The sequence below is a fragment of the Talpa occidentalis genome, unplaced genomic scaffold (genome assembly GCF_014898055.3).
Source record: "Talpa occidentalis isolate TD23 unplaced genomic scaffold, MPIMG_talOcc4v2.1 talOcc4.10, whole genome shotgun sequence".
Classification (NCBI taxonomy): Eukaryota; Metazoa; Chordata; class Mammalia; order Eulipotyphla; family Talpidae; genus Talpa; species Talpa occidentalis.
This window is the reverse complement of record NW_023600993.1, coordinates 88,181,398-88,209,358: the sequence shown is the minus strand read 5'-3', so window position 1 is coordinate 88,209,358 and position 27,961 is coordinate 88,181,398. Positions and strand designations below refer to the sequence as shown.

Here is a 27,961-nt window from a genome sequence, read left to right as displayed (position 1 = left end):
TTTCTAAATTAAATCTTAACTCAGAAATTTCCTAAATGGAGGCCTTCCTGGTGGCGCAAGGGGTTAAGCACTGCACTATGAAGCAATCCGCAGCCTCGGTAGCATGAATTCAATCCCCGGCTGGCCAGGGAACAACCCACATGGCGAGGCAGACCTCTCCTGTCTCGCCCACTGCCCCCTCAGCAGTGTATTTCAGTGTGTTGCCTGTTCTGTTCCATCTCTGCCCCACCCCCGTATCTCTGGCTTGTACCCCAGTTCTTGTATGCGAAAATGCGGCAGCCTCTGCCGCTGAACGCCAGTGAACTTACTGGAAAGAGGGAGGCTTTCACTCAGACACATAGTACATCTGAGCGAATAAGACCCCCTTCCCCTGTGCGCTAAGATCGGGGGCAGACTAAAGAAGGCACTGGCCAGCCGTAAGTCTGCGACTCCTGACGACCTAAGACAGGCGCAGTCCCCGAGGGGCTTCATTATGATAATCTTTGGCGATCAAATCAGAGAAATGTCTAAAGGCCTGTAAACCTAATCCAGGCGTTAAGCCCGCAGTAAAAAACCCCTCCTTTTGGCTGAGAACATGGCTGCTGCCTGATGGAGTCACCAACAAAATGGTTTAACTATTAACCAGTTGGCCATTGTTCCTGCATAAGAAGCAACATAGCAACCAGTCTATAATTATACTATTTTCTTACCTACTTTACTTTTTCTATATATGTGTAAAATCAGTTTCAGGAAATGCATGATGAAGAAAATAGTGTGTGGTAAAAGTAGTTTCAGAATAATCATAATACTTCTCACATGAGTCAATACACAAAAATTAAATGCTTACATAGAAAAAACAATGTTCGTGATCACTAAAAGTAAAATATAACAGTAGTTAGATATTAATACTTTCTGATTGTTAGTGGTATTGGAAAAGAAACCAGAAAAACTAACTTAAGAAATGCTATTCTGTGTAATCAAAAATAATTGTGTAGATTTAGATTCCTGTAATCAGAACCTTGCGATTGTTTAGTGTACCATGCCATGGAACATCGATCACATGTACCTGAATGATGAAGTAAATGTCTTATGTATGACTAAACATCTCATGCTGAGAAAAAATTAACTTGTATGAAATCATCCATTGTTAAAAAAGGTATACAAGTGTATGATAATTTTGAGCACATTACAGTTTTGAGCACATTACAGATGTTCACTCCTGAAGTGTGTCTGTCTGTCATTTTTTACCGAATCCTTGACCACCCTGCTCAGTCTCTCATCCCTGGGTCAGCCTTGCTAATCTACCGCTGCGCCGGTCGGCGGCACAAAAATAAATAAATCTTTTTTTAAAAATTTTCCTAAACATATCTTAACCATGCCTACTTTTCTCCATCTCCATGGATCCCACCCTAGCCAAACACCTAGCCAAACATCTCTTCTCTGGTGTGTTTATTCACTTTTATTTTTGTTCTAACCACCCCACTTCCCACTCAGCAGCCAGACTCTCAGGGTATCCTCTTACCATTCAGCAATGCACACAGCCCCACCTACTCAGGGCACCCAGTGGGGGTGAAAAACCATAAAGATGTCACAGAAAAGACAAGGCGCTTGGTCACCCCACCGCGGGGAATCTCCCCCTGTCTCCAAGTGATGTCCCAGCCTGATGCCATTTCACTGGGTCTTCTCCTTCCTCCATGCTCCCCTCACTCCTGTCTCTTTCTCTCCCTCATGTTCATTTCTAATGCAAAGCACATTAGCCTTTCGGGGCTCTTAGGGTCTCCTATCCCCCACAAGCAGATTATCAAAGGCAGCATCCCCTGCCATACATGTATATGCTGCCTGTCCTCGGCAAAATACCAATGCCTAGACCAAGCGTCTGCACCCTGAGTACACTGCGATGCTAGCTCTGTCATTCCATCATTTCATTGGCTTATGACTTGGCCCAAGATTACAGAAATGCTCAGACTCAGCTCGTATAATGGAAGTCTCGCTCACCCCAGAGGCCTTTTGACAGTGACACTGGACATACTGGCCACATTGAGCCAAGGAGGCTCGTGAGCCTGGGAGCTTCTGGGTTCATGAGACAAACCACAACATGTTAACTCAGCTCACGAGGCTGAGTTAACCCACGGGCACCTGAGTAGCTCCAGGTCTGCTGCAAAAGAGAATAAAGAGAAAGCAGAGAGCAGAGGCAGAGTGGGGTCCTGGCAGCAGAGATGCCCTGGTTTCTGAGGGGGTACTGAGGTCCCTTCTGTCCCTGCCTATCCAGTCCAGGCTTCTGGTTATTTAGCTCTGCCTTGGAGTTCAACCACCTCTCCATGCCTCCACATTGGCCCAAAGTGCTTCCAACTGGGCTTCCAGCCTTTGCAAACTAAAGGAAACTGACTCTGCCAGATGGCTCTTGTCGGGCTGTTCCCTTTGCCAATCCAGCCTCTGCTCCCAACCCTGCAGAGAACAAAGGCAACTCTGAAGTCACCACTTTTTCTTGAAGTCTTCAAAGATCTTTTCAAGACCAGAGGAATGCTCTTGCCCTCCTCATGCCCTCCTGGCAGGCTGGCATCACTGTTGCCCACAAGACTCCCTTTTTGATTTTACTCATGGACATACACTTTCTGGTGTCATTACCAGTTCCCACTCTCACACCTATCCCGCCATAGGCCATACCCTTCTTTGATTTGCAAAGCTGCTATGTGATTGGTACTTTCAATTTACATAAATCGTATCACACATTTTCTTAATGCCCAGCTCTATGTTTTAAAGACCTCAACACATTGGTAAGGGGCAGCCAGTGGCCCATCTGGACCCCCTTTGTCAAGCATAGTATGCCCATCCCCCAGCTGTGGTGAGCATTGGCTGAAAAACCACGCACAGCTGCCAGCTTTGCTGGACAATTGCCTTTGATCAAAGCAGGGAAACTAACCCTCAGTACCTGATCCCAAGACACTGGCCCGTGACTGACAGATAACAAGGTTCAGGAACCCACGCTCTGAGGGTCTGTTTGGGCCCCAGAACTGCACTTGAGGGCCGACTGAAGCAAGTCTCTGACTGAGACCCCATCTTCATTAAGCCTTTCTCTCCTGCCTCCTCTCATTCCCTCCCTCCTGAGAACACATCCTCCTAAGAACACTTCCCCCGCAAACCGCTTAAGAACCCACACTCAGGCTTGGCCTACCTTGGGAGCCTGACCTGTGATAGTGACCACCCATTACCATTCAAAGTGGTGCATTTTTTGGAATGAGGAGTCCCCTAATAATTAACTCAGGACAGAGGGCAGAAACCATGACCGTCCTGCCCAAGTCAGGTGCGGCAGGTCCAACCAGGCCCGTGGGTCATTGCTCCCAGTAGCCCATAGGACGCACCCAGATGTGTCTTGTCTCTGTTCCCTGCGACACACACCAGGATTTGCACTAACTTCTCATATCGCAAGAAAAAAAAAACTGCAGGAAAAATTCTAATAGACCTATGTGCGAATTTCTCTAGGACTGTGGAGGTGAAAACATGAACCACATGAGCAGTGCAGGCCTCCAAAAACATTTTCCCAAAAGAGGATTCCAGCCCTGGGGCGAGGACTTGTGGGGCACAGGAAATGTTCCTCCTTCTTTCCTCCTAGAAAAACCCCTGTGGCCCTTAGTGGCGACTCTACCCTGCTAGAAACACAGTCGGTCTCTGAGGTGCCTGAGGAAAAGCCATTTGACCGGTGTTGAATGACTGAGGGGACAGCAGGGTTAACCAGGGAAGTGGGGTGAGAAAAGGAAGGCTAGGCAGAGGGAACAATAAATGAAACCACTCGTATACAAATATTGAACACAAATATTTAAATCTGCCTCAGCAGATTATAAGAACAGTAAACATTTATATAATTTTCTTTCCCACCCAATTCTCCTTTTTTTTTTTTTTTTTTGCATAGAAAAACTGGGGTATAGGCCAGAGATGCTGGAGGTGAGAGGATTCACCAGAGCAGAGTGGGGAGCAGAACAGGTAGATCTACTGGATTTACACTGCTAAGGGGAGCAGCCGGTAAGACAGGAGAGGTCTGCTGCGCCATGTGGGTTAGTTCCCTGGCTGGGGATGGAACTTAAGCGGTGATAGCGTGATAATGCTGAGACTTAACCCCTAGGCCTCCAGGGAGGCCCCCCACCCCTTCTCTTATGAGGATCAAAAACAGGGATCACCTGGGCTTCTGAGACAGACTTGTGCCTCCTATAACTAAGGAGGTTTTCCTACCCCTGCATTTGTCAAAATAAATATCACCTGAAGTAGGTCTAGAGGACAGCCTGAGATGCTGCATTTCTTACAGATTCCCAGGCAATGGCAGGGCCAGCAGTATGGGGAGTACACCTTGATGAGCAAAGCCCTGCAGAACTATAGCACCGTTGCTCACCCAAGCAATCTGTAGTCAAATTTCCCCACATCTGAGATTTTTCTTTATAGCCTTTTTAAAAAATACTGTGATTTGAAATCCAGTCAAGAATGACCCACCCCATTTGGTTTTTGCCTCTCTCCTGTCTCCTTTCCTCCACAGCGATCCTCATGACTTGTTTTTTTCTTTCATGGCACTGCCATGTTTGAAGAGTCCAGGACAATTGTCTTGTAGACTGTGCCACCGTCTAGGCTTTTCTGATTTTTTTTTTTCTTGATGTTTCCTCCTGAGTTGCTGCAGGGTAAACATGATTATCAAGAGGACCACACAGGTGATGTGTCCCTCACATTGCATCATATCTTGTCAGTCTGTCCCTTCTTGTTTGGTGATGCTAAGTGTGATCACTTGGTTAAGGGAGTATCCACCAGATCATTCCATGGTAAAGGAAAGTTTTACTCATGATAACTAATAAGTCATCTGTGGGGTAACTAAGACCATGTGAACATCATGTTCTTTCAATAGCATTGGCAACCTTGATGATCCTTGTTCGTTATCTTCATTATTTAAATATTTAATAGTGTCTGTGTACACATGTGTGAGCAGATGTGAGTGGAAAAATGGGGAACTACGAAATTCATTCACAATGACCAAATCCAGTAATAAGTGAAAAGGGCTGCATCTTACTTAGGAACACATATTTGGTAATGTAACGATCCCACACTCTAAACAAGTCCTTAGTTCAGCTCACCCCTGGAAAAGTTACCCTATAAAGGAGCTTTCACCCAGTGGAGCCTTGGGCCCCCGCCCTCAGATTATCTCATCCCAGTCTCTGGGGAATATCAAGACAGGTCAGTTTTTAGCCAGAAATTGAACCCTCCAAAAGTGTTGACAGCGCTTTCTGAACTTGGGTCAACCCGTCAGTTCTCTGGGTCATTTTCACAATCTCTCACTCTGGAGTATTCAAGAAGATGGCCAGATCTGCCCTGAGACAAACTAAGTCAAGTGCTCAACCTAGCAGGAAGCAGGAATATCTCCTATTGCCAGTTTGCTCTCAGATGAGGAGGCTCAGATTTATAATAGCCAGTTTCTGGGAAAATCCTGGGGTTTGAATTATTGATGGATGAATTCATCAGACACACCGTCTTCCTATCCACTTAGGTCATATCCAGCTTATTGAAAAAACAGAGCCTGAAACTGTACACCATCTTCCCAGAACTAACTTACTCGGATCCAAACCCTTTAGCCTTCTGTGTAGCTGGAATGTTGGAAAGAGCACAGTCTTTGGAGTCCTACAGACCAGAGTCCAAGGCCCTCATCTTTCACTGCTGAAGTGACTAGTTTACCTCTATGAGATTCAGTTTCCTCATCTGTGAAACATTGTAGCACAATACCTGGCATGCACTAGGCAAGCAGCTCTATTCAAACTTTTAGAGTCTGACACTGGCCATTATCTCCCCTCACCATGAACTCCATGCTCTGATCCCCCCACACCACCTGTCAATCTTGTACCAGACCACCTAATTTTATACTATCTGTGTCTTTAGTAGACTTATCTCCAGCTCTAAATTCACTCTTTTTTGCCTGCTGTAATAATTGAGCTGGACCTTATAGTCTTCCTTTGCCAGCTGACATAAACTAAGCCTTTTCAGTAGACTATACTAGAGAGACTCTGGAGGAGAATTCATATTTCCTTGCTGGTTCCAGGTTGTCTCTTGCTGGATTTCCGGAGGACACACTTTTTTTATACAGTGCTTGACCCAAAGTATCTCCAGTACTAGATACCTGTCAGGTGCAATTTTCATTGTCTATCACATGCTTTCTCCAGATCTTAACTAGAGAAGTAGTAGCATAGCCAGGAGCCCAAACAATTTGGGGCTGCACCCACATCCAGGTCGCCCCTAGCCACACTTTCTACTCACCTGTGGACACACTTTCCCCAGGAGCCCCACAAGGTTGGTCATCCATGGCATCAGCCACTTGACCATCGTCCTCTGAACTGTCTGGAACACCTGGCCATGTCACATTTTAGGGACAGAGGTCTCTCTAGATTATTTATCTCCATTAATATGCTAAAGACTCCCCCCCTCGTTTTATTTGTTGTCTCCACAACTCCCTCCATCCCACTGCACTGAGGGCAGGGATGGGCTTCTGCGTGTATTGTTCGCCTCAGTGTCTCCAGAACCTAACACAGTGCCTGGCACATAATGGGATACGCAAATATGTCAGGAGAGAAGGAAAGATTGACTACGGGATGGATAACATGCATGAATAAACAAAATCTGAGTTCTTAGGATGAGACTCTGTGGAGATGGGACGGCCTGGGTGGGATGGAGGACGTCGTCTGGCACTGGGGTCGGGGTCCTCGGGCCCCTCGGGATCAATGACCACCTCAGGATTCCCGCGGTCCTTTCCGACCGCTCCTAGTTGCTTAGCAACCAGCGGCCCGGGACACCCCCCCAAGCTCCCGCTAGAGGGCGTGCGGGCGGGGGGGCGCGAACGCGCGAGCGGCGCGGGCCGGCGAGGGAGGCACGTCACTTCCTGTTTCTTTAGAGGAACGTGGCTTTCCCCGCTGCGCTCCACTTCCTCTGCGCGTCTGTGCTGCAGCGGCCGGAACCGGAGTCGGACCCGAGCGCAGCCTCACCATGGATTCGGCCCTCAGCGACCCGCACAACGGCAGCGCCGAGGCGAGCGGCCCGGCCAACGGCACGACGCGCCCGCCGTCCACGCCCGAGGGCATCGCGCTGGCCTACGGCAGCCTCCTGCTCATGGCGCTGCTGCCCATCTTCTTCGGCGCCCTGCGTTCAGTGCGCTGCGCCCGCGGCAAGGTAGGGGTAGCGGCCTAACCCAGCGCCTGTCCCCTGCCACCCGAGACGCGGCTGCCGCTCGGGCCCGGCTCCGTCCGCCCTAAACGGGACAGACACCTCCTCTTCCCGGACACTGACCCTCCCGGCATTCAGCACCACCTCCTCCCCACCCCGGACCCACATCCCAGGGCTCGCCTTAGGTGCCTCGGGATCTGGGCACCGATCTGCGAGCCGGGTGTTGATACCTTCCTGAGTAGAGACTGGTTTCTACCCCTACTCGGACCCCAACACATTGCCGCCTCTGTGCTGCATGCCCGGAACACTCATGGGTCATTCAGCCCTCGCACTGAGATTCGAACCCTAACTGTTCTGGGACAGTCACCCCATCTTATCTGGGGGCAGTAACCCCATTTCATCTGGGGCGCTAGATCGACCCCCACTTTGAACCTGATGGAACACTGGTCCTGAGAAGGCCTGAATGGTACAATCTCCTGTCATCTGTCAGTAGGGAAACCTGCCTCACCTACCCCAGGCCAAATTCTAGCATCCAGGCCCATTCATAGACTGACACCTATTTAACTGGAATCTGTGACCCAGATGTGCCTTCCCAGAAGCCCCAGATCAGGCCCTTGCCCTTCCCTCAAAAAAATTAACCCAGGAACAGCTCCCAGTTTTCTGTATCACTTTCTGGAACCACTCCCAATTGGCCAGACCTTAAGACCTGGCATCCGGTGCCTCTCTTTTTAACCAAATATAGACCGCTAGTTTTGCTGGTTTCTTCCTTGCTACCAGCCAGCTTTGCACCTGCCCTCAGCTAAACCCAGACCTTGTTTCACCCCAGATCCTTACCCGGCCTCAAAGAAACTTTTCCCCTCTGCCCCCAAGACTGTCCTTCCACCAATTTGGACCTATCCACCCAGTAACTGAGCTGCTCTTGGCCACTCTTAGAGACTGGGCCAACCCTAGCCCTGGCCTTCCTCAACCGCTGGCCACCTTAGAGGACCCCAGCACATTCTACCTCCTGACTTCGTTTCCACCACCACTCTCTTTTCCCTTGTACCAATGACTTCTCACTTTGCAGCACCCTCTCTGCTCACAGTCTCCTGATCTGCAGCTCCCTGCTGCTCCTCCCCCAACCAGACCTGATGTTGAACCTAAGAGGAAGCTGTCTTACCCAGGGCGGGCAAGCCCACAGAGCAGCTGCCACTTTTGAAACTGCCCCAGCCCAGGTTCTTGAAACTTTTTTTTTTTTTATAGATTTTTTTTTTTATATATATAGAGGCATGTTATTTATTTATTTGTTTGTTTGTTTGTTTGTTTTGTTTATACATGCACTGGGTACAGTCAGAAGCGCGGGAGGGTGAGAGAATTCACCAGAGCCAGAACGGGGAGCAGAGCAGGCAGAAGGACCGAAGTACACTGCTGAGGGGAACAGCGGGCGGCAGGAGAGGTCTGCGCGCCATGCGGGACCCTCCTCCGGTGGCCGGGAGCAGCCGGGGATCGAACCGGCGCCGCAGAGGCCACGGGCAGCTTCTCAACCCAGCGCTCAACCGCTTCGCCACCGGGGAGGCCCCAGGTTCTTGAAACTTTAACCAATTTGAGCAGTGACTGAAGCCTGCCACGTTCCTTCCCCAGAATTCGAGACTCTGCTATTGGATCTGTGGTCGCACACGAAGGGGCGTGGTCATGCAGGACTTAGGTGACCCCATTTGTCTTTCTGCTCTGCCTCATCTAGGCAGAAATCAGTTGACTATAAGCCTCCCTACCATGCCCTTTGGACTATCACTTGGTGCAAGGAGAAGCTCTGAAATACATCAGGACAAAGGAGGTGAAGGGCAGCATGGTTATAAGACTGGCAGTTTGATCTGAGGGGTTCCCCAAATTAAGTAATTCCCCTTGGTGCTTTCCACATGCAGATCACTGACCCCTTCAGAAAACATCTTCCAGGAAACAGAATTTCCTGAAACTCCACTGTTGTCTCTGGTGAGGGGATGCTACCAAGTGAGTCAGAACTCTGTCACCTAGGAGTTTGGGGGACTGGATGAAGGAGGAATAACTAGATCTGTGTATATAGATCTGTGTAGTGCTGCAGAGTTTAGGATGAGAGAGGGAGTGCACCTGGGGCAGGGGAGAAGGCTTGGTGCTGGAGGAGGACTTGAGCCTTGATGTAGAGTCTCAGCCAGGAGGAAATTAGAGGTATAAGGCAGTTCAGGAGATGGTGGAAAGTCTGATGTGGCTGGAGCAGAGGGTATGGGCAGAAGAGCTTTAGACCCATGGTAGCTTCTAAATACCTCAGCCGAGCACCTGCAGGCTGAGGCTGGACAACTGCATGGAGCAGACACCCTTAGTAGCTTCCCACCACCTAGAACCAGGATATTCTAAAGTTTCCAAAACCTTTACCCTCTTTGATTCTCACAGCCATTAAGTGCAACAGGCAGAACTAGTTTAATTACTCTCCCATTGTACAGAGAAAAAACTGAGGGTCAAAGGAATGACTTCTCAAGATCACTCTGTCGATTAGGGGCGGAACCTGGTGTCTCTAACCCTGGCCAGGACTCTCTCCTTGATGCAGCTGCCTCTGCAGACTCACACAAGTGGCGTATTGGCCTGGGGAAAGCCATATGATTCCCTTTTTCTTCCCTGGTCATTTGGCAAGGCAAGAGAAGTTGGTTGGGAGCCTAGCAGTTTTGGTTTCCTGCTCATGTCAGACCCCAAAAGCCAGCCGAGAGACGGCAAGTGAGAACAGAATTTTCCTTGGGGCCAAACTGCCCTAACAGGCGGGACGGGGTTGTGAAATGGTGGCAGGAGAAGGTGGACTGTCCAGGAGCAGGTCTGGAAGAAGCAGCCTTCGGAGGAACAGTCTTCCAGCAGTGCCCATCCCTGTCAGACACCTGCTTCCCAGAAGAGGGTAAATCCCAGCTCGTGCTGCACGTCAGATGGCTTCAGGGGCCCTTGACCTGTAACTTAGAGGAGTCCCTCAGTTAACTTGTCATGCCTCTGCTCTGTGGCAGGCCCTGAACTGGGTCCCAAAGGTGCCAGGTCAAACCCTGCCATGACAGCTCAGTCACCAAGAAGCAGTTGTGTGGGCAGCCCGCTAAACTGAGTTCTGATGTGCCGCTAGAGGAGGCAGCAGTTGTCTGTGTGGACAGGTGAGCATTCAGCAGGCAGAAAAGGAAGAGGGAGACTTGGGTCCAGAGGGTGTGGTCTGGGAGGCAGTGAGTAATGTGATGGGAGCCCAACAGAAGGTCTTAGGAGTGGTGACAAGATGCTGGGGAGTGGGCAGGGAAGGGGAAGGCAGATGGAGCCTTCCTGAGGTACAGAATCCTGAAGACAATGATTCACCTTCATAGTTAGAAAATTACTACACACTTGCATGTATGGCAAAAACTCTAGCAATGCTGAAGTAAAAGCAAAATCCTCAGTGTACTAGTCATTAGAAGTAATTGCATTACCTGTTTGGCCTGTAACTTTCCATAACATTTTCTGTATATATGCAAACACAAATATGCCTGTATGTACTTCCGTGTACAAGTTTTTGATGGGGTTACATAGTACGTATTACTCTGCAACTTGATTTTTTTTTTTTTCATTGACAATGTGTCTTGGTCATTTTCTTATGTCAGTACTTGTAGACCTATCATGTTTTATGGTGAGGAAGCTGGGTAACACATGTCTATGGGACAGAACTGGTCGGGGGTGAGAGGGGCACAGCAAAAGTCTCCCACCCACTCAGCTGCCCATTTCCCTCCTCAGACGCAGCTTCTGTTCCCTGTTTCTTGGTTATACATTCAAAGAGATTCTAGGCCTTTACAAGTAAATAAATTTGCTTCCCTACTATTTTTTTAAAGATTTATTTATTTATGCATACAAGAACTGGGATACAGGGCAGAGGTGTGAGGGGTGAGAGGATTCACCAGAGACAGAGTGGGAAACAGAACAGGCAGATTGACTGAAATACACTGCTGAGAGGAACAGCGGGCAAGTCAGGAGAGGTCTGCTGCACCATGTGGGTAGCTCCCTGGCCAGGGATCGAACTCATGCTGCAGAGGCTTTAGATAGCTTCATAGGTTGCGTCTTAACCCCTTGTGCCACAAGGGAGGCCCTTCCCCCCTATTTTTGATAAAACATATTTTGTTGTGTATTTGCATCTTGCTTTTTTCACTGAATATATATATTGAGTGTCAAATATGTCAGCCATGGAGTGGTCGTCTTGACAACTGTGTGGTGTCCCACCTAGGCCCCATAGTTTGTTTAGAGCTGTGGTTCTCAAAGTGTTGGCCCTGGAGCAGCTGCATCAGCATCATCTGGGAACTTGGTGGAATGCAAAATCTGAGTCAGAAGCTCAGGGTGGGCCCAGCAACCTCTTTTCACAAGCCTGCTGATTCGGATCATGCTCAAGTGTGAGAACCCCTGCTTTAGAGTCCTCCGCTTACCATTCGGGTTATGTCCATCTTTGGCTATTACATACTTAATCTCCTTGTACATTTGCTCTTTCACACTTAGAGCATAGGATAAATTCCTTGAATTTGGCATATCTGTCTTAGATGGGTACTAGAGGCTATACCAGTGTCCACTCACCAACAGTGAGCTCTGTTCCTATTGAATGGCTAGTTAAGTGGTCCATTCTCCAGAGGTTTGTGAGCTGGTTTATGAGACTGCCTAGCTCCTGGCAGCATAGGTGTTGAGAGGAAGGGGCAGGGGCTGTTGAGGTTGTGCACCTGACTGCAGCAGGGAGCCAGAGGATGAGGGGCAGGGCTGAGTTCAAGAAATGCTTGGAAGCAGAATCATGACAAGGGGAGTGAGTGAATGTGGTAAGGAGAGGAGACCTAAGGGTGGCCAGGTGGAGCAACAGAATGGCAGAATGGTCTGCAAGTTCTAGATCATTTCTAGGGCATGCCCTGGAAGCGCAACTCCCAGAGCTCCGGCTGAGCCAGTACCTGCGGGCTGGGCATGTCTTCCTTCACCGCTTCTGCTTCCGCCCTCATAACTGAATATCCAGAATGTCACTGGAAGCTAAATTTATTTCTGCTATTTGTGTCAGCGCCCCCCCTCCCCCCAATCATGTTTTGCATTTCAGGAGCTATTGGATTTGCCTAAAAGCATCTGGTTAAAAAATCCAAATTAACTTGGTAGAGATTCCTAACAACTCTTAATATTTTTGTAACTACATGTGAAGTTTGACTCTTTTGCTGCCTTCAGACTCTTTTGCTGACTCCTCGGAAATGTCACAGGCTCCTTGAGCATCATGTCACAACTTTCCAGCAGAAATTTCCAGACAGGAAAAGTAAAGGTCATGTAGGGGTGTGGGCTCTGGAACCAGCCTGCCTCAGTTTGAATCCTGGTTCTGCCACATTCCAGCTGATGATCTTAAGAAAGTTACATTACCTCTCTGAGCCTCAGTTTCCTTACCTGTAAAGTGGCGCTATTAAAAGCACCTGCTTCATGGAGGCTTTTTGAGGATTTGTGCAAAGCACGTAGAGAGCCCTCAGTCGGTGTTATTCTTATCACTGTTCTTGGCAGTCAGATTTCCAGTGTCCCATCTGACTCAACATTGCAGCATGAGATATTTATAACAGTCACTCGCAGAGGAAATCAGATCCCTCTGTATGGTGGGGCATCTGTCCAGCCTTGGTTTATTATCAAATAATATCAAGCCTCTTCCCACCCCGGGAAGTGAGGCTGAGTTGAAGAGAACTCGTAGAAATGAGCCATAGCACTGGTTGTAAGTAAAACCAGTATGCAGGCTTCACACCGGGTGCTTCTGTGCTCTGTGCCAGCCGCGCCCTGTCTGGTCAGCACTCCCCTTACATATAGAGCTGCTCCTCAACTCAGTATCTCTCAGACTCCTCCTACTAACCAGACCCTGTGCTTGACCTTCAGGGCCTTGCTTGAGTGGCTTCTGCTCTTGCCGAAGAGCAGAAACTCCCCTACTTCACTGCAGGAGTGCTGTCCTGTCTGCTCCCTCACAATCCCCTTGTACTTAATGCTAATACAAACAGTTTATACAACGGGGTGAAACACTCGAGGCACAACATTTAAGTACTTCCAGTGCAAAACTTAGAATCCAGACAACTCAAGATTTATGGCTGAAGAAATTGAGGCTCTGAAAGAGAGAATAACTTTCCCAAGGTCCCACGACTGGGAAGAAGCGGAGCCAGAAGTCAGACCAGGCCCACTGACATCAGCACCCTCACTCAACCATTGATGCATCACTAAACCACGTATCACACCAGTGTGTCTTTGTCACATGTCACACTGTTTTGTGACGTTCTCTTTACATCTCAAGGTCTTGACCTACCTGCCTGTGAACTCTTCCAAGTCAGGAGGAGCTGTCTCATTTATTTTTGTGCTACTGGTACATGGTATATGGTACCAGCCACTGGAACTTAAGGTTAAGGGCCTTCCCACTCACCTCTCGCTGATAATCACCACCCACATGGGGTCATAGTTCTTTACAGTTGGCCAAGTTTTCACATCACATCTGATGTGAAGTTGCCCTCTTAGAGGTAAGTAAAGCAAGAGGTTGTCATCCTGTCTGGCAGATGGGTAAACTGAGGCCCAGAGAGCAAATGATTAGCCTCAGTCACCCAGCAGGCCACTAATAGAGCAATGAGCATTGTGGATATACTTTGTATGCATCATTTTGCATATATGTGAATGTAGGAAAAGCTCCCAGAAATAGACTTGCTTGGTCAAAGGGTATGTGCACTTGTGATTGTGCCATCTATTGCCAAGGTGCTTGCTACAGAAAGACCAACCAGCCCTCCTGGCAGCAGGTGAGAGAGTATCTGTGTCTCCCCAGGGTCTCCCCAACTCCGTATGTTATGAAACATGGATTCTTGCCATTCCGATTAAAAATGAAATCTCAGTGTACTTTAGAGATTTTCTTTTTTTTTTTAAGATTTATTTATTTATGTGCCGGTGACCGGCTCAGCAGCAGAGTGGCAGGGCCGACCCTGGGATGAGGAACTGTGCAGTGTGGTCAAGGATTCGGCGCATAAATGACAGACAGACACACTTCAAGAGTGAAGATCTGAATGTAATGTGCTCAAAATCATCATGCATTTTAATACATTTTTTAACAATATAGGATTACATAAAAATTAATCATTGCTCAGTGACATTTGATTACTAATACAAGATATACTATTTCATGTTCAGTGTTCCATAGTAAAATACAAAAAACAATCTGAGGGTAATGATTATACAAAACTAAACCTACATAATTATTTATGATTGCACAGAAAGACATTTTTTTTTTTTATAGAGGCATGTTTTATTTATTTGTTTGTTTGTTTGTTTGTTTGTTTATACATGCACTGGGTACAGTCAGAAGGGCGGGAGGGTGAGAGGATTCACCAGAGCGGGGAGCAGAGCAGGCAGAAGGACCGAAGTACACTGCTGAGGGGAGCAGCGGGTGGCGGGAGAGGTCTGCGCGCCATGTGGGACCCTCCTCTGGTGGCCGGGGAGCAGCCGGGGATCGAACCGGCGCCGCAGAGGCCACGGGCAGCTTCACAACCCAGCGCTCAACCGCTGCGCCACCGGGGAGGCCCCAGAAAGACATTCTTTAAGCTAGTTTTTCTTGTTCTGTTTCCAAGGCTGCTTCAGCTTATCAGATTTTATAGATTTTAACCTGTTTTACGTTTTTCTTTATGTAACACATATTAGTTTTTCATGTATGTAAGGAATTTATCATTTATAGTGTTGCCTCATGTGGGAAGTACTATGGTTAATTAAAAGCTAATATTAACATAAATTATTCCCTTTATCATGCATTTCCAAGAAGGAGATTTCATAAGTATGAGAAAGTAAGTTAGTTGAGAAAATAACATAATTATAGACTAGTTGCTAGGTTACTTCTTATGCAGGAACAATGACCAGCTGGTTAATAGTTAAACTCTTTTGTTGAGATGTCCATCAGTCTTGTTTTTTTTTTTTTTTTTTTTTAAAGATTTATTTATTTATTTATACAAGCACTGGGTACAGTCAGAAGCGCGGGAGGGTGAGAGAACTCACCAGAGCCAGAGCGGGGAGCAGAGCAGGCAGAAGGACCAAAGCACACTGCTGAGGGGAGCAGCGGGCAGCAGGAGAGGTCTGTACGCCATGCGGGACCCTCCTCTGGTGGACGGGGAGCAGCCGGGGATGGAACCGGCGCTGCAGAGGCTGCGGGCAGCTTCACAACCCAGGGCTCAACCGCTGCGCCACTAGGAAGGCCCTGTCCAGTTGATTTTTAAGAGGCAGCTACAAGCCGGAACACTGGTGAGACTGCTGCTGAACAGGATCCCTCCTCTGGCGAGGCTGGTGCCTTATTTACAGGATGGCCGTAGGGAAGGTAGAGTCCCAGGCGCTGATGAGCCTTGGCTCTTGAGAGAACTTCACTTTGGCTGAGCAGAAGACTGATCTGGCATTGCTGGGACCTTGAGTGGCAGTGATACCAAATAGTGGGTATTATAGTTGGGACAACAGGCTTTCCCACTGAGGACATCTGGAAAGACTTCATGGCAGTGACATTTGTTGGGAGGACTGTGAAGATTTTGCCTAGCAGAGACCCTGGAGAGAATTATGATCATGAAAACTTTTGACTCTGTTTTAATATAAATATAAATATAAACCAGAAACACTACTATTGATGGATTTTCGTTAGAAAGAATTTGGCGTGAATTCTCTGAAGCTGATTTAATCCCTATGTTGCATTGTTATTCTTGTTCCAACTTTTTCCATTTTTATAATACTGAAGTTATTTTGATTGCATTCAGTCTTTTTTGTGTAAATATTTATCTCCCATCAGCTCTTTACCCAGATCACATTCTTGCCAACCATAACATCTGACATTGTAGATTTAATTGTGGTTTTACTCTTAACCAGATTTAGTTTTCTCCAGTTAAATTTTTTTCCCCAGTTAAATTTCTTTTTTTTTTTAATAAATTTTATTTTTATATTCCCCATACAATTGCAACCCCCCCATTCTGACCCCAATCCCTCCCCTCCCGCCCCCCACCCCCCAAAAAGTGTCTCTGGTTCATAGTTTTTTGTTGATTTTGATTTTCACTTTCTTATAGTTATTCATTTTCCTGGTCCCTTATTTAAGTTTTCTAGATTCCTGCTATGAGTGAGACCATCCGGTATTTTTCTTTTTTTCTTTTTGGCTTATTTCACTGAGCATGATCCCTTCCAGTGCCATTCATGTTGCTGCAAATTGCATGTGTTTATCTTTTTTGAATGCTGAGTAATATTCCATGGTATATATGTACCACATCTTCTTGATCCAGTCATCTATTTTTGGGCATTTGGGCTGTTTCCAAAGCTTAGCTATTGTAAACAGTGCTGCGATAAACATAGGTGTGCAGGTGCTCTTTGGAATTGATGTTTCTGTGTCCTTTGGGTAAATACCTAGGAGTGGAATTGCTGGATCATATGGAAGCTCTATGTTTAGTAGGTCCAGAAATCTCCACACAGCTCTCCATAGTGGTTGGACCAGTTTGCACTCCCACCAACAGTGCAGGAGAGTTCCTTTTTCTCCACAACCTCGCCAACATTTGTTGTTGCTAGTTTTTTTAATATGTGCCATTCTCACTTGTGTAAGATGGTATCTCATGGTAGTTTTGATTTGCATTTCCCTGATTACAAGTGATGTTGAACATTTTTTCATATGCCTGTTGGCCATTTGCATTTCCTCTTCAGAGAAGTTTCTTTTTAGCTCTTCTGCCCATTTTTTGACTGGGTTATTTTCTTTGTTGTTGTTGAGTCTCATCAGCTCTTTGCAGATTTTTGTGATCAGTCCTTTATCATTAGTGTTGGGTGCAAAAATGTTCTCCCAGTCAGTGGGGTTTCTCTTTGTTTTTGTTATTGTCTCTTTTGCTGTGCAGAAGCTCTTTAATTTGATGTAGTCCCAGCTGTTTATCTTTGCCTTCACTATCACTGCTTTGGGTGATGTATCTGTAAAGATGTCTTTGATGTGCAAATCATGTAGTGTTTCGCCTATATTTCCTTCTATATATTTTATGGTTTCAGGTCTTATGTCTAGTTCTTTAATCCATTTTGAGTTGATTTTTGTGTATGGTGTGAGGTAGTGGTCAAGCTTCATTCTTTTGCATGTAGCAACCCAGTTTTCCCAGCACCATTTATTGAACAAACTTTCTTTGCTCCAATGCATAGTCTTTGCTCCTTTGTCAAAGATTAGTTGACCATAAATCTGTGGGTTTATTTCTGGATTTTCTATTCGATTCCATTGGTCTGTATGTCTGTTCTTGTTCCAATACCATGCAGTTTTGATGATTATGGCTTTGTAGTATAGTTTGAAGTCTGGGAGTGTGATGCCTCCATTCCCTTCTTTCTTTTTCAGGAGAGCTTTGGCAATTCGGGGTTTTTTGTGATTCCATATGAATTTCATCAATAATTGTTCTATTTCTTTGAAGAATGACATTGAAATTTTGATTGGAATAGCATTGAATCTGTATATTGCTTTTGGTAGGATGGCCATTTTAATAATGTTTATTCTTCCAATCCATGAGCAGGGGATGTCTTTCCATTTCTTTGTGTCTTCTTCTATTTCTTTTAACAGTGTTTTATAGTTTTCTTTGTATAGGTCCTTTACCTCTTTTGTTAGATTTATTCCCAAATATTTGATTTTTTTTTGTTTCAATAATAAAAGGGATGGTTTTTTTGATTTCTTCTTCTTCAGATTTATTGTTTGTGTATAGGAAGGCTACTGACATTTGTGTGTTGATTTTGTATCCTGCCACTTTACTGAACTGATTGATGAGTTGAATTAGTTTCTCTGTGGAGTTTTGGGGTTCTATGTATATTATCATATCATCTGCAAATAGTGATAGTTTGACTTCTTCTTTTCCTATTTGGATTCCTTGGATGTCTTTCTCTTGTCTTATTGCTCTGGCTAGGACTTCCAGTATTATATTGAAAAGCAGTGGTGAGAGTGGACATCCTTGTCTTGTTCCAGATCTTAATGGAATTGCTTTCAGCTTTTCACCATTGAGAATGATGCTGGCTGTTGGCTTCTCATAGATGGCCTTTATGATGTTGAGGTATGTTCCTTGTATCCCAAGAATTTCAAGGGCTTTTATCATGAATGGGTGTTGCACTTTGTCGAAAGCTTTCTCAGCATCTATTGATATTATATGGTTTTTATATTTCTTTTTGTTGATGTGTTGGATAACGTTGATTGATTTTCGGATGTTAAACCATCCTTGTGTCCCTGGAATGAATCCTACTTGGTCGTGGTGAATTATCTTATGGATATATTGTTGGATTCTGATAGCTAAAATTTTGTTGAGGATTTTTGCATCAGTGTTCATTAGGGAGATTGGCCTGTAGTTTTCCTTTTTTGTGTTGTCCTTATTCGGTTTTGGTATTAGTGTAATGTTGGCTTCATAGAACGTGTTTGGTATTGTCTCTTCCTTCTCAATTTTTTGGAAGAGTTTGTGAAGGATAGGCACCAATTCATCTCTGAATGTTTGGTAGAATTCGTTTGTAAATCCATCAGGTCCTGGGCTTTTGTTTTGGGGAGGTTTTTGATTACCATTTCAATTTCGCTGCTTGTAATTGGTCTGTTTAGGTGTTCTATTTCTTCTTTATCTAGCTTTGGGTGATTGTAGAGTTGTAGGAATTTGTCCATCTCCTCTAGATTGTTGAACTTGTTTCCATACAACTCTTCATAGTAGTTACTGATTATTCTTTTTATTTCTGCTGTGCCCGTTGTGATTTCTCCTCTTTCATTTCTGATCCTGTTTATTTGTGCTTTCTCCCTTTTTCCCTTTGTGAGCCTGGCTAGGGGTTTGTCTATTTTATTGATTTTTTCGAAGAACCAGCTCTTGGTTTCATTAATCTTTTGGATTGTTTTTTTAGTTTCAATTTCATTTATTTCTGCTTTGGTTTTTATTATTTCTTTTCTTCTACTGGTTTTGGGGTTTTTTTGTTGTTCTTTTTCTAGATCTTTGAGCTTCGAGATTAGGTTGTTTTTTTGAGTTCTTTCTTGTTTCTTGATGTGAGCTTCTATTGCTATATATTTTCCTCTTATTACTGCTTTTGCTGCATCCCATACATTTAGGATATTGGTGTCCTCCTTGTCATTCAATTCAAAGAATTTTTAATTTCCTCTTTGATCTCCTCATTAGTCCAGTGGTCTTCCAGTAGTGTGGTTTTTAGTCTCCATGAGGTAGGAAAGTTCCTTGCCTTCTTTTTATGGTTTATTTCTAGCTTGATGCCTTCATGGTCAGAAAGGATGGTTGGTATGATTTCAATCTTGGTGTATCTGTTGATGTTTGTCTTGTGCCCCAGTATGTGATCGATCCTGGAGAATGATCCGTGTGCGCTTGAGAAAAATGTGTACTCCGTTTTTTGGGGTTTAGTGTTCTATAGATGTCTGTTAAGCCCAAATGCTCTAGGTCCTTATTTAGAGCTTTAGTTTCTTTACTTATTTTTTGTCTTGTTGATCTATCCATTGTTGATAGTGGTGTGTTGAAGTCTCCCACTACATATGTGTTTTCTCTGATGTCTGTTTTCAGAGATGACAACAGTTGTCTGATATATTTTGGTGTTCCTTCGTTTGGTGAGTATATGTTAATTAGTGTTATTTCTTCTTGAAGTATTGTCCCTTTGATCATAATGTAGTGACCGTTGGGATCCCTTTTTATTTTTTTGAGTTTGAAATCTGTTTTATCTGATATAAGTATAGCTGTTCCTGCTTTCTTTTTTGGTCCATTTGCTTGTAGGATTGTTTTCCATCCTTTAACTTTGAGCCTATTTTTATCTTTTGTAGCTAAATGTGTTTCCTGGAGACAGCAGAAGGTTGGGTTTTGTTTCTTAATCCAGGCTGCAACTCTGTGTCTTTTTATTGAAGAGTTTAGTTCATTTACATTTAGGGTTAATATTGATATGTTAGCATCTGTATTTGCCATTGTGTTTGTCTTTCCTTTGATTTTATTTATTCTTTTAATATCTTTTTTTTTTTTCCTTGCCTTCTTTCGTTGTTATTCGTCCCTCTGAGGTTCTGGCTTTAGGATTCCTTGTAGTATTTTTTGGAGTGGGGGTTTATTGGTAATGAAGTTCCATAGTTTCTGTTTGTCTGGGAAGGTCCTTATTCTTTCTTCATAGAGGAAGGAAAGCTTTGCAGGATAGAGTATTCTTGGTTGACATCTGTTTTCTTGGAGTCTGTTGACTATGTCCTTCCACTCTCTCCTTGCCCGTAATGTTTCTTCAGAGAAGTCTGATGTCAGCCTGATTGGTTTTCCTTTGAATGTTATTTGTTTCTTCCCTCTTGTCAGCTTCATTATTTTTTCCTTGTCCTGGATTCTTGGGAGCTTCACTATTATGTGTCTTGCTGTATTTTTCCTTTCATCATGGAAGTTTGGTGTTCTTCTTGCTTCTTGTATATCAATTTTCAGCTCCTTCTTCACATTTGGGAAGTTCTCTTCAATTATCTCCTGGAATATTTTCTCTGTTCCTACATCTCTCTCCTCTCCTTCTGGTATTCCTATAACTCTTATATTTCCTTTCCTCATGGTGTCCGATAGTTCCCGAAGTCTTTCTTCGTTCTTTTTCCTTCGTACTTCTCTTTCCTTTTCTGTTTTGGTTCTTTTTATTTCTGTGTCTTCAAGAGAACTTATTCGTTCTTCCATTTCGTCTATTCTGCTTTCATTGCTTTTCCCAGAATTCTTTAGTTCTTCCATTAATTCTTTGATCTCCTGCATTTCTTTTACTTCCCTCTTTAGGGACTCAATTTCATTCTTCTGATCGTTGATTATTTTTCCCTTATCATTGTTTTCCTTTATGACTTCTGTCAGTTTTTTAATCATGGCAATTTTAAATTCTCTTTCTGGAAGGCTCAGAAGTTCTTCCAAGTTACTGTCGTTGCAATCTGGGGGCTGGTTTTCTTTTTGTGGTGTGCTTCTTCCCTGAGGAGTTGCTATGTTGCGTGTGGTTCTTCTACTCCCTACTGTCTGTTTTCTAATTTGCCGTATGCGTTGGGACACTGTGTTGCTGGGACTGGCCGGCATCTTGGGTGAGCTTCTCTGCTCCCCTCTGGCTCCTCCGGGAGCCATCTGTCAGTTTCAAGCAGTCTTTACTGAAGAAAGGTCCCTGTTCTAAAATGCCGATGTGGGGACACACTCCCCTGTGCTCCTGGTCTGCCCCGGCGGTGGGTTCCCTCTCCCCCTCTGGGCTCGGACTGCAGGCTAGAGGTGTTCTGGTGTGGGCAAACTTCCCCGGCTCACCTCTGGCTCCTGAGGGAGCCTTCTGCAGGCAGTCTTTACTGAAGAAATGTCCCTGTTCTAAAATGGCAATGCGGGACACACTCCCTGCGTGTCCAGTCTCAGGCACACTCTTCTGCGCGCCTGGTCTGCCCCGGCTTTGGGTGCTCGCTCCCCCTGTGGGCTCAGACTACTGGTCGGCAGGGGCCCGGCGTGGGCTAACTCCCCAGCTGGCCACTGGCTCCTCCAGGAGCCTCTGCTGGTTTCAAGTCGCTAGGTGGCGCCAGAGATCTCTCCTAGAGCCCTTGGGGAGCTGTTTTTTTTTTTTTTTTTTCACCCCGTGGGACAGGAAACAGAGCGGGAATGGTAGGGTAAACCTCAACAGCTTTGGGGTGCTGTGTCTGCCTTGTGCCCCACCGTCGTGGAGAACCCACGCCCCAAATTTTGTGCTCCGGATCTCAGTTCCAAAGCCCTCAGGTCCAGGACGTGGGCTGTAGCCCAGTTCAGTGTCCACAGAATGGCGTCTTTTGCACCCCGTTCCCGTGCCTGGGTGCCTGGTTCCTGGATACTCAGTGAGGGACTTTAACCTCAGTGAGGGTCTTCGCGCGCGTCTCCCTGCAAGCCTAGGTCGCAGGCGCGGGGACCTGGGCAGCCGTGATCCCAATCCACGTTTGCTTTTCAACCGCGCTGCTTTTCCGTGCTATCCCGATCCCGATCCGCGTTTGCTTTTCCAGCGCGCAGCTTTTCCACAAGCTTACCGGGTGGCCCGGGGCTGTGTGCTGGTCCTGGCCTCCTCCTGGGGGGCGGGGTCTCTGTTTAATGGCGCCCGGAGCTCACCTCCACGGCGAATCCTGCAGGGTTCTCCGCAGCTCCCGTTCACGGAGTGTGGTGGCTGCAATAGTTCCTTTCCACTCACAGTCCCGCTTGCTGCGTAGTTTGTTCTTGTTGGTCGTTTTAGTGTGTTGTTTTCCTCCTCTCTGCCGGTCGGAGAGTGCCGCCTCTGTGGGGGAGGGGAGCAGGGTTCTGCGCTTTCCTCCCTTCTGGTCCTCTTTTATGGCCACTTTCTTCTTCGGGTAGTTTGCTGGAGTCACCCGTTTATCTTCCGTGTCCCAGTTCTCACTGGGACCTGCCGCTTTTCCTCCCTATTAACTTTTTTTAATGGGAGATCTTACTCGCAGCGTCTCCTCGCCACCATGTTGCTCCGCCCTCCTCCCCCAGTTAAATTTCTTAAGTTTGCATTTTGTCAAGAGTTACTTCTCTTTGCAGTTAGTATCTTCCCATGTTTAGTTTCAGCCATTGTCAGTTTTTTTATTGTGGGATTATTTCCACTCACTACTTGCTGAGTAAAAGTAATCCTGCTCACCTCTTAGCTAATCCATAGAAAATTGGAAATGGTTCTCATGAGGGCTAAGGCTGCCCTGTTTTCCAGTTTTCCAGGAGTTTTCTTTCCGTTGCTACATACTATCCCTGCCTCTGCCCTAGACCTTCTCCCCAGGCCAGCCACACACTGGCTCCATCCGCCCTGGACTGTCCCTCTCAAGGTCCCGATCTCCTCAGTGGTAAAATGACCCACCGGATCAGAGCCTCTTGCCCCAGGGTGGGTAGGCAGCAACCTAGCTGGGAACTCCACTAACAAAAGTGTCAAGTCAGAAGCCGTGGGAAGCCCTGAGGGCAGCCTGTTGGCTCTCTGAGCCTCCATGCTACAGCCTATGGAGATGTATGAGCTATGGGGGTATCAAATCCTCACCAGAACGCAGCCCTTGTGACCAGAACCACACCCCTGCTCACGGAGCACCCTGCTTCTCTCTTCCAGAGCCCCTCGGACATGCCGGAGACCATCACCAGCCGGGACGCTGCCCGGTTCCCCATCATCGCCAGCTGCACGCTCCTGGGGCTCTACCTCTTTTTCAAGGTAAGTCCTTTGCCACCTGCGTGTCATTCGGTTTAAGTGACTTCCTTTTCTTTTCTTTTTCTCATCACAGGAGACATGCATGTTCATTTATAGAAAATATAGAACAGGACAAAATAGTACTTGACCTCGGGCCCCGTACCCAGAAACAAGCACCTTGGTGTTTGGAACTCCTTCCCACTGGTCTGCATTTCTCGGGTAGCTTTTTGTTTTGTTTCCTTGACACCAGTTTGGTCTCATCATTCCATTTATTTCGGGATGGGGATAGCTTGTGTCTCTGACATACCTCTACCATACTAATTGCTTTCTTTTTTTTTTTTTTAATTTATCGAGGTTTATTTTCCCAATAAAAGTTACACAGGCTCAGTGTTGAAAACCTGGAAAACACAGAAAAGTAAAAAGGGAAAAACAGCAGTCATCCAAAACCCCACTACCAGAGACAGTCACAGATTCCCTTTGGAGGTGTGTCCTTCGCTCTTCTTCCCTGTGCATGGTCCCCAGCCGTGACCACGTGGCGCCTGTCTCTAGCTGCTTCTCCACTCCCTCCACTCACGTCATCGGCATTTTCTCATCTTACTGCAAATGCTCCTCAAACCTTTTTTTTTTTTTCTATAACAGGTATTGTTTTCTGACTATGAAAGTAGGATATAGAGAAAACTCAAAGGAGAAATACCGAGAGAGGGAAAAGTACAGAGAGAATCGCTTTGGCATAGCTTCTTTCAGGCTTTTAATAAGCATATTCTTAACATAATTTTAATCATGGTAACTGTCGTGTTGTGTCCTTTGGTTTTATTAATAGCATGTCACAAGCACTTTTGTCCTGATCATTGAATATTCCTCAAGGATGAGTTTTAATTTACATTTTAAAAATACATGTACTCGGTGAAGAATTTTTCCAACTAAGGGAATATACAAATGAATCAAAAATCCTCTCCCCAAAATAGTTTCTATTTTGCGTACATCTTTGTTTACGTTAAATTCTAAAAACAAAAACACACATCACACATTCAATTCTTACCCTGGAGATATTTTTGTATCAGCGTAGTGAAATCTGTCTGCTTTTCCTTGGAGCTGCTCATGGCTCTGAGTTAGGGAAGTGCCCTGAGGGGTTGCGTGTGCTGCCCCCTCAGCGCTTGTTTTCAGTGACATCTGCAGTAGGATGTCCAGGCCAGCTGAGCAAGTGCTGGTGACATTTCTTCTAACAGCTGCCAGTGTGCCAGCTCCCCTGTACTCCCACCTGCACTGCATAGCATTACAACTTTTTATTTTTATCAATCTGAGTCAAAAACAATTTTTAATACTGTTCCCATCACTCCCTCACCAGATACTTGCAGCAACCCCTCTCCCTTAAACAGAAAGGCCATTATGGTTTTTACTCTTTTAAAGAGAGTGCATCAGATAACTTTAGGTAGTCATTGGTTTGTTTATTTTTGCTGGGCCTCGGGTGAAGAGTTGAACTTGTCTGTCAAGTGCATTGGTTCATAGCACGTCATCATTGGTCCATGCCAAGCCACCTCCTTGTTCTTCCTCCCCTTTCACCACTAATGCTCACCTCCATTCCCACCTTCATTTCCTTCGCCAAAGGTGCCTGCTCTAATGCGTTTGATTTATGTCCTTAGGTGTGTATGTGTCCGCATAAAAGTTCTGCCATGGGAGATGTGTGTGTTGAGTGGGAGTTGGTTTCCACAGTGGAGCTGTGCGGTGTGGCCTCCGTCCTCCGTTCTGTCCTCCTGTCCCCATGCCTGTGAGATCTCGCTGTGGCTCTGTGTACCTCTGGCCCCTTGCCTTGGACCTGGTTTTTGGCAGATATATCTCAAGTCTGCTGTGCTAGTGCCAGCCAAACACACCCAAGCCCTTGCCTCCAGACCTTCTAACTTTTTTAGTATTTTGGGTTCTTTCCTTAGGCTAGATTCTCCAGCAAGGAATTTCTGACAGCAGAGAGTGTGAACACTTTTAAGTCACTGGATGCCTTTTGGCCAGCTTGCCCTTTCCAGGCAGGTAAACCCCAGCCTGCCTTGTGTCACAGGATACAGTATGCCTCTCTCCCATCTCCACAGCATCCATGCTGAGATTTCTGAAAGGCAGCTGCCTGGACGACAGCTCCCAGATTCCTCCCAAACTCCAGACTGACAGCTGGTTGGTGGGTTTGCTTAACAGTGGCTCTTGGGCCTCCCTGGTGGTGCAAGGGGTTAAGCACCCCACTGTGGGGCAATCCACAGCCTCTGCAGCACGAGTTTGATTCCTGGCCGGCCAGGGAGCAACCCACATGGCGCAGCAGACCCCTCCTGTCTCACTTGCTGCTCCCCTCAGCAGTGTGTTTCAGTCAGTCTCCCTGTTCTGTTCCCCACTTTGTCTCTGGTGAGTTCTCTCACCCCCCGCATCTCTGGCCTGTACCCCAGCTCTTGTATGCATGGATAGATAAATCTTTAAAAACAAAAAAACAAAAAAAAAACAGTGTGTCTTACCCCTTTTCTGCTCTTCCTGGCAGGGCACTGGAGTTTGTAACATTTATCCAACTCATAAAATTACTTTCTCCCAGTTCATTTAAAACAGATGCTTTGAGGCAGCTGATAGAAATTAAACCTAGCAGCATAAGAAAAATAAGTAAAGGAAGAAATTGGAGTAAACTAGACCATTAAAATGGGATAAGACATCGAAGCATTGGGTGAGGGCCAGACCCAGGCCCCAGGCCCCATGCCCTGTACTCCTACTCCAAGTAGTTCCAGTGCCAGTGTGGCTCTGACTAGCTGGCGGGTAAAGCGCAGAGGAAAGTGGGACTTGCTGCACAGTGCATGCCTCGAGTCAGAGCAACCTCAGAGGTGCAGCCAGAGAGCGATGTTTCCCACATGCCTGCCCTGAAGGAACATAGAGAGCACCTCATCTCCATAGCACATACGGACTGGTGCCCGCAGCATTCTGAGGTGCTCATGCAGCCAGTTGTGCTACAGATGCTTCCTGAGCGCCTGCTCTGCACCAGGTCCGGTGTTGGGGATACTGCAATGAAAAAAGCAGCCGACCCACCCTTGCCTCAAGGAGCACCTTGCTGACAGTGGGGACAGACGCCAACCAAATAATCACATAGATGAATGGGGCTTACAGTCCTCGGCAGGGTCTGTAGTACCAAGAAAGCATAGGAAACCGGCGTAGAGGGAAACCTTGCTTCTGCCCAGGCCCCAGCCTCACATGGCAGTGCCTCCCTTCACCTTGCTGCCCTGCCGAATGCCCCAGGAGCCGGCATCCGCCCTGCGCTTGCTCTCAGCCCTCAGCCTGCCGCTCAGCAGCCCCCTCCCCAGGCCTTCTACACAACAGTGGAGATCCGGCTTTCACAGCTGCCACGGCACCAGCCTCTCTCACCCAGATGGAGCTGAAGTCTTTTTCAAAGCGCTGTAGGGCCTCTCGCCCTCTCACCTTCCAGCTTCATCTGCTGACACTTTCTAGTCCCTCAGCCCAAGACTCTGTAGCTCTCAGTGTTCCCTGCACACTGGACCTTTCCACTCACCCCCCTACCTCAAATGTTCTTCCCGAAAATATCCTCACAGGTGCTCCATTATCTTGCTAAGTGTCCTCCCTGGCGACCTGACAAAAATAGCAGCTCTCACCCTTCACTCTGCTCGCCTTGCTTTGCTTCTTAGCACCCATCACCACCTGGGGGTGTTGCATATTTATGTCTTTTCAGATTCCTTTACACTTACTGGCACTTGAACTCCATGAGGACAGAGGCTCTTCTGCCCTCTTCCTTACCATGTCCCCCAGTGGCTAGCAAATGCCCTGCACATAATAAGCGATGAGTAAATCACTTATGTCGCTTAAGGAGGGGGAGTAAATCGCTTAAGGAGGGGACGCTTATGTCCAGAAAGGCTGCTTTGAGGTGGGAGCTGCAGAAGACTAAGCAGGAATGGCCGGGGTGGCAGGAGGGGAACCACCCTGGCAGTGGACCATGTGCACGGGCTGCCCGTGGATGGGACTGTGGCGCGAAAAGGCCATGCGAAAATGCCAGTGTTGCCACAGCATGTAAAACGAGCACGTGTGGCGTGAGTGGCAGCCAGGGAGGTCTGCAGTGGTCACCAGAGAGCCTGAGAGGCAGGGGAGGGCTTGGGCCTTGCACGTGTGAGAGCAGAGGGAAGCTGTTGAGAAACTTTAAGCAGGGGAGTGACGCCATTGGACAGGGATTTACAGAGTCTGCAGCCCTGCTTGAGAGCAGCCACACGCCTATGCCCCATACAATGGCACATATTCCCTCCCGTGAGACTCCATCACAGTAAAAAACTCAGAAGACAGTGCAGCAAATGGGGAGTGATGTGGCATAACCTTTCCAAAGTCCAGAATAAACAGTGGCAGTTGGCTTTGGAGCATTGGAAAGAGAACATTTCTCAGTTTCACCTAACAGTTACAGGGCCAAGAAGCAGCTGTTGGAGCCTGCTGTCATTCCTTCCAGCTGTGGCTGGGAGGAACCATCCAGAAGAACATGGTGTGGAGAATGGAGTGGGCGCGCCCACGCGTGGGGCCTTGGTGGCCCTGTGGGGATTTTGAGCAGGGAGAAGGAAACTTGGAAGAGTGTATTCCAAGGTTCAAGAGGCTCTCATGGGACTCTACACTTCAGTCTCCCCTCCCCAGAACTCTGGGCAGACATAACAGTGCCTGACTCCAAATAATGGAGCCACCAAGTGCAAATCCATAGGTTCCTTCAGGAGGTACATCTGGGGGC

At 46.7% G+C, this 27,961-nt stretch overlaps 1 protein-coding gene across 2 annotated transcripts in view; it reads left to right on the top strand.

Moving 5' to 3' along the window:
• The first annotated feature begins 6,872 nt into the window (after positions 1-6,872).
• The window catches only part of HM13 (histocompatibility minor 13), a 42,956-nt gene continuing 21,867 nt past the window's right edge, over positions 6,873-27,961 (top strand). For both annotated transcript variants that reach the window (XM_037497368.2, XM_037497375.2), the window contains exons 1-2: positions 6,873-7,164; positions 23,161-23,259. In XM_037497368.2, coding sequence (XP_037353265.1) covers positions 6,982-7,164; positions 23,161-23,259 — 282 coding nt within the window. In that variant the 5' untranslated portion in view covers positions 6,873-6,981. The remainder of the gene's footprint in view (positions 7,165-23,160; positions 23,260-27,961) is intronic.